We start from the raw sequence: 7,622 nt of genomic DNA, 5'->3' as shown, positions 1-7,622 counted from the left end.
TGTTATGCAATCTAATGTGTGTCTCATGTATGTTTCATTTTCAGGTGACGGAAGCTTTGATCGATAGAATAAGCTCATGGATGGATAGGCCAGAAATGGTTCCCTTGAGCCATAAGTATGGGATTGTATCAGTCTTCTTCTGCGTAAGCTATCTACTTTACGATACTATGATTCTTTAACACGTTTTTACTCCCGTCATAACATTCCATTATACTTGGATTATACAGCACAGCCTTTATGCAAACACTCCTGATTTCCCACACATATATACTTCATTTATACAAAAGCATATTGCTGCGAGGAAGAGTGTACTCCTTATCCCGCTTGTGCGTCAGGACCATTGGCATCTTGCTGAAGTCAGGTTGGATGAGGACGTTGTCAAGCATTACAGCTCAGCTACCCACGATGCATATATTGAACCGGTGAATAAAGTAATTGGCTTCATGGACCATATGAAGGCTGGTTTTGATCCAGACAATGTTTGGAGGAAGTTTGACAATTCGGCCGTCTTGCGTGCCAGGCTTACAGCCAAACTTCTTGAGGAAGGATGGGAACAGAGACATCAAGCGGAGATTGAAGCACATGGTGGGTGAAAGACGATTCTAACATTATGATGTAATTGAAACAGATTGTTATGGATATGTCCGATACTACCTGCTTGACATGCACTCTTTAATTTTGCTGTAAGCTAGTCAGTTTATGGAGGAGGTTAACAAGATTGGACAAAAGTTAACCACTTTCAGCTAAAGTTAACCAGTTACAACAAAAGTTAACCAGTGTAGGCGAAAGTTAACCAATTTCAGAAAAAGTTAACCAGATTCAGTAAACGTTAACCAGCTTCGCTGGAAGTTAACCAGCGCCAGAAATAGTTAACCAGTTACACTGAAAGTTAAACCTGTCGCTCTAAACCAAATTGTGTAAAATTTAACATGTCAACCGCTCAGCTACCCACTTTGGATTAGATCAAACAGCTCTGAAAGCTAACCAATTCAGGGAAAATTTTACAAATCAATAGCCAGTAAACTAATAAAACGATGCAGTGTTCCGCTATGAACTGCACATATATCAGTTCATTTTCAGCTTGCATATCACAATGTTTAAGCAAATTAGAACAACACAAAAACAACATAGAAAGCAGGAACAGGTTTTCCATTTTTCAACTTCATGCTTACACTGCTTCAATGCTTTCTTCAAATATTTTACCTTGGCTGCTATCTCATCTTCAGCGGGTGCTTCTTGGTGAACAACCACGTTCTCCTTCATTGCATTGACATTGTGAGCCCAAGCAAAAAACTTGTATTGCCTATTTGGGAACTTTGCACATCCCCAGAAGTATCTGCCTTTGTTGCTCCCATTTTTGCACTGCTTGAGGGGGGTTAGAAGCTTGCAGAAACAACATGGCTCTTCTACTGATTGAGAGCCATCCTCGGTCTTCATCTTAGTCTCTAAATGAGCTATAAAGGGAGGGAGGGAACAAGAGATATGGTTTTACTTGAGCCTTGCATAACATTATATAAAGCAAATGGAACAAGTAGCTAGCCGTTGGAATATGTCTGTTGGAACAGTAAACCAACTAGCCGTTGAACAGTCACGTAGATTTGAGAGCTGACAGCAATTTAACCTCAAACAGTGGGCCTTTATGATAACAAATTCAGCTAAAAGTAGTAGTAGTAAAGAGATAGTTATATGTTAACATGTTTAAGTACAAAATTCAAAACCTCCTGCGGTCTGACAGCAGAGCACAAAAATCTCCCATTAGTATAATGGAAACTTAAATGCAACTTATATTTCTCTAGCACCATTTCTCCTCTTCGTAAGCATGGCACACTAATCGTGGATGGGCTCGTTACAAGTTGCTCGGTTGTGCCCTTCCCTCTTGCATCGACCACATTTGACAGGACGTTTCATGATGGTTCTGTTGTTTATGCGTCTTGTTCTATTTCTTCCCCTCCTCTTCGTGGTAATTAGTGGCAAAATCTGGATTTCATCCTTGGGCACACTACGCATCTCATAATCTGGTATGGGATATAATATTTCATCGTAGCTCTTCTTAAACGCCTCTACGGTCATGAACCAGTCACAATACTGATATACCTCTCTTTTCATATAAATGATGACTGCACAAGCATGCACACAAGGAATACGAGTTACGTCCCAAGCACGACAAGTGCATGTCCTCTTCCCTAAGTCAACGTGAGTGGTTCTCTGTGATTGCACTTCGAATATATCATCTCTAGATTGCTTAATCTCTAACGTAGATCCTCTTTCCATATGTTCTCTAACAATCTGCTCAGCTTTAGGACAATGATAGCTTGTCCACTTTTCAGCCATTATGCGTCTGTTGTTCATGCGAGTCATAATTTGCTTGCGGATATGCTCCACCATTTGCAGGATACGCAGCATTCGAGCTTCATGTATCTAGCTAGCATCCAATGTAATAAGATTAACACGTAACCACCAAACTTTCCCTTTAGTAGGAAAAGTTAACATAATAACATGAAAGTTAACATATAGTGATAAACGATAACATATATCACCGATAGTTAACCTGCAAAAGGGGATATTCACAAGAAATGATTGAGGGCAGTACCTAATGCCAGGGAAGAAGGCATTCGCCGAATGCTCTGGCGAGTAGTTAATTACAATCTCATATGCAGCTGGAGACATCTCATATATATCCTTCATGTAGTCGTTCTATTCCGCAACAGTGTATTTATAGCAAGCTGATTGGAGCAAATTCCCCAAAACATGTGTGTCCTTTGCCTTCAATCCCAAATCCTTTAGCTTATATCTAAAATTTTCAACCAGGTGCAGAACACATCTTGAGTGAATTGCTTCAGTAAAATATTCTCTCACCGCTTCTTGGATTCCCTTGTCGGCATCAGAAATAATAACCAGTTGATGGGGAGGATTATATGGGTCTGGCCTTTCGTACAGTATAGACCACAAGCCTTGCAGGAACCATCTCCAATTATCAACGTTTTCCTGATCACATATGCAATACGCAAGTGGAAATATCCCTTGGTCTCCATCATATGCTACAGCGCTCAGGAGCAGGCCTTTGTATCTATCTTTCAAGAAGGTCCCATCCAAAAATAATAGAGGTCTACACCCATTTAAGAAACCAACGATGCAAGCAGCATAACATATAAACAGTCTTTTGAACCTTCCTTCATTCTGGTCAATGCAAATGTAGCTTCCTGGATTTGTTTCCTTCACCTTTTGCTCATACCTGTACAACAGTGTGACCACATTACACGTAAATGTAATACATTGGAACATAAGGGTAATGTATATTGACATGTAAGAGCTGACAATTTTCCATGAAACATAACAGTCCACTGTGACAGCTGAAATATAAATTTATGAAAATAAATATGGAAACATCTAAGGAAATATATTGCACGATAAATTTATACATTTAAACTGATAACTATAAAATTTACCATCTTAATTGATCGTAAGACTTATAACTATCACCGTACATAGCCTCATGCGCTCTTTCTTTGCCCCACCATATCGTACTGTATTCAAGTCTCAATCCATATCGAGTGAGGAACTCCTTTTGCACATCCTTTGGGCGGATTTCAGGTCGAACCTTTAAGACAGGTCGCAATTGTTCTGCTACAAATCTACGAGATGCCCGTGATTGCCCTGACAAGTTAGTATGTTGTCCGCAACTATGTTCATTCACAAACCTTTTGATTTCAATTCTTTTTTCATTTTTTACAGGGGATGCAAACAGCATCCAAGGGCATCCATAAGTCTCCTTATATCGACAAATAACTCGGATACGTTTAGGTTCATTCTTTACAGAGTCGTAGTCAAACTTTTTCGCCATGGAATAGTATTGCAACGTCTTAAATCATTAACAGTTTTAAATTGTTGGCCCTTTTTAGTTAATGTTGTGTGCCAACAGTCTGGAATGCTGTAAGTTTTACTGATAATATCATCAGCTCTCATTACAATCTCACCAGACGGGCAATCAGTTGGGATTCTCTCTGAATTGGAAGCATTTCCGCCAGAAGGGGGATGACAATATTCTTCATTCAAAGAGGCATCACTGCTGCAAAAATTAATCAGCCAGTGATATAAACTTTACACTAGAGTATAAAACTATCTTATAATGTTTAAAACAAACCATTTTCGTATGAATTAATTAAAGAGCAGTGGAATTTAACAGACAATTTACATAGATAACTCGTTACGCTGAAAGTTAACATGCTCACATGAAAGTTAACATGTTCAATTGAAGATTAACATATATCGTCAAAACATAACATGAAAGATGAAGAGTTAACGTATAAATTTCGAAGATGACAACTATGTTTTTCTACTGCGCATCGAAACCTGAAATCACAATTTTTACATCACACATTCCCAATTTGAGCCAAAGTTCATTGTTTACATATAAATCAGTAATAACTTTGTACTTCCTTTAAGAAGTAGGACACTCTATGTTATCAAAAACTTGCATCTGAATCTGAATCTCCGTACAACAAGTGAAAATATTGTCATCAAACATGCACTTCATGATAGGAAGAATATAGCAATAACGTCATACGACACCGTGCACGTCGAACAATTGGAAACCGTTGGGGGTTGTTGACAGTTATGACGATAATTAATTTGTTAAATTGAAGGGATTCAAAGCGCATAACGGGATTCCAAAAGATGAAGTTAAAAAACACTTAAAATGTTATGCGGCTTTGCCTTAAAGCCTGAAATCAGTATGTTCACGTCACACAAAGCTAAATGTTATAAAGAGTCATTAATTACTTACATTCCACCAATAACTTTCTGGTTTATTTCAGAACTGGAACACTCTTTATTAACAGCACTATTAACAACAGCGAGCATGTGAATCTCTGTACAACCGACATTTCGATTGTACTCCAACATGCACTTCAAGTCATCTTCGTTGTCAACCGAAAAAGTCAAGTTGGGGTGCCTCTCGGATTTATATACCAATGATAAAGCTTCTTTAGGTACTTTCATTCTTTCAGCCACATCAAATTTCAGTTCATAAAACCGTGTTGTCGAGCAGAGCTTCATAAATATGGCCTTCTCGCCTAAAGACACCATACAAATCAAGTCATCGGCGGCCATTGGGAGTGGTTGAGAGTTATGAAGACAGTTATGAGGAGTAATGGAGGGGATTTAAAGCTCAGAACGGTTGTTGACAGATGAAGGGAAAAAAACCCTAATTTCATAAATGGGAGAATAAGAGAAAAAATTACCCGAATTTATATCCCATTAATAAGGAGCTAAAGCGGACCAGTAATGGAGGGAACCCGCCTTTTTCCCCCCACTTTACGCCGTCTCTTCGCCTTAACTGCGATGGGAGAGATCGGCGATCATTGATGGCTGCCTGTAGCCGGTTCCCAGTGAGAGACGAGGGCATTTCGGGTCTTTTTGCCTAAATACGCGGAGCATACGTATAAAAGAGGGCTAAAGGGGTTGGACCACACGAATAACGTTTTTTTGGGCCGGCAGCCCAAGGGGAATAATTGGTGGGGCTGGGCCACTTCAAGGACACGATTTTGGGGCCTGAACACAATTTTCCCTTAATATAATATATTAAATGTAATTAATATAAAGTTATTATCAACATGCTTATTATATTATACTATACTATAGTTAATTTAATATATTAATAATATTTATTAAATAATATAAAAATATAATAAATAAAATATTTTATATAATAATATAATAACATATTAAATATTAATATTTAATATGTTAATAATGTGTTATATAATAAATAAATAATAATAAAATATAAATAAATTAATAAAAAAATTATTGATAAGTAATAGTATAATAATAATGATATAATAATATACTCTACATTAGTATAATCGCTATAATATTATTAACTTTTTAATAAATTATAATAAATTAATAATTATAAATATTATATAATAGTAACATATTTAGTATAACATAACAATATAATAATAAATTAATAATAACATATTGTACGTAAATGTAATATAATATATAAAATATTAATATATATGAATAATAAAATAATTTATTACTAATAAATGTTTATGTAAAAATAATATATTCATAATATAATAATAATTATTTATATCATAAATACTAATATATTATTAAAGTATTATTAATAAACTCTAACATATTAAAAATTATAATATATTATATAATATTAAAATATTTATAATATATTAGTTTATTAATAACATACTAGTAATAACATAATATTAACATTATTAATAATATTATATTATATTAATAATAGTATAATATTATATTAATACTAAAATAAAATTATTATAAAAATATTAATATAAGACAAAATAGTCAGATTGATATATTTTGTAGAAGCTTTGTGACATGTTGGTATATTTTTTTAGTTTTATCAGATTGGCATATTTTGTCGACTCCGGCGTCATATAGGTCTTAAGTTTGGCCGGAGTTACTGTTCCGACCAGAGCTGACGAGATTTGTTGCATAAAACCCCCTCATAAAAATCCTATCATGCTAACCCCCTCCTCCTCCTCATCATCCTCTTCAACCCCCCCCCTCTCCCTCCTCATCATCCTCTTCCTCCTACTCATTAGACTCTTCCTCCTCTTTGCCAACCGTACCACAATTCTCAAAAGGCCTTGTCAGCTTTTCCATCAAAATTGCCCTCAAAACTCTCTAACTTGCCCTCTTGAACCAACCCCAATCCTCCTAATTACTAAACTCAGCAAAGAGAGCTTCAATAGAGCCTTGGATGGGATGCAAGACATCGGATTGAAATTGCCATTGTGAAAGGGTTGAGGTATTTTCACTTTGAATGTAGCCCAATGATCTTGCATCATAGGTTGAAGCCACGGAATGTGATTTTGGATGTGAGTTTTGAACCAAGATTTGGGGGATTGTGGATTGGGGGGATTGCTTCCTGCTCGAGTCGATGCTTTGGGTTGTGAGTGTTAGGTTGCTTCAGAGTGCTTCAAGAGTTGTAGGTAAAAAAATTAATTTTTATTAGCGTTCCTCATCATCAAGCTTATGATCCCAGCCCAAATTTAATGAGGAGGAGGGAGAGGGGGAGGTTGAAGAGGAGGAGGAGGCGGAGGGAGGAGGGGGGGGGGAGGGGGAGGAGGAGGGGGTTAGGAGCATGATGGGGTTTTAATAATGGGATTTTATGTAAGAAATCCCGTCAGCACTAGCCGGAAGAGTAACTCCGGCCAAATTTAAGGGGTATTTGACGCCGGAGTCTACATAATATACTAATTTGTCAAAAGATAAAAAAAAATATACCAATCTGTCACTTATAATACTATAATAATGTAAACTAAATATTATAATATTTTATTTATAATATATTTTATAATAATTAATATATAATATATTAATAATATGTTTGCTACTAATGTTATAATGGGTCAAACTAGTGTTGACAAAAAATACTGAACATGATATTTTGAAAACATTTAAAGGGAAAAAGACAACACCATGGTGTTTTTTTTATAAAAACACAATAAGGAAAACACCATGGTGTTCAAACGAAGCCTAAATATTTTCATTTAGAGGTTGTTTGGTTCGTTTCCCATATATTGTGAAATACAATTCCACGTAAAGAAACTCAAATTTTGGGTTTTTCA

General features: G+C 36.0%; 1 protein-coding gene across 1 annotated transcript; it reads right to left on the bottom strand.

Moving 5' to 3' along the window:
* LOC109847089 lies at positions 2,695-5,109 on the bottom strand. Its single transcript, XM_020416334.1, has 4 exons — positions 4,784-5,109; positions 3,967-4,066; positions 3,447-3,859; positions 2,695-3,232 (listed from the first exon to the last, which is right to left on the bottom strand). Exons 1-4 carry the CDS (start codon positions 5,107-5,109, stop codon positions 2,695-2,697), a joined length of 1,377 nt encoding a protein of 458 aa, XP_020271923.1.

Source organism: Asparagus officinalis, chromosome 7, assembly GCF_001876935.1.
Source record: "Asparagus officinalis chromosome 7, Aspof.V1, whole genome shotgun sequence".
Taxonomy (NCBI): Eukaryota; Viridiplantae; Streptophyta; class Magnoliopsida; order Asparagales; family Asparagaceae; genus Asparagus; species Asparagus officinalis.
This window is presented reverse-complemented; position numbering and strand designations above follow the sequence as displayed.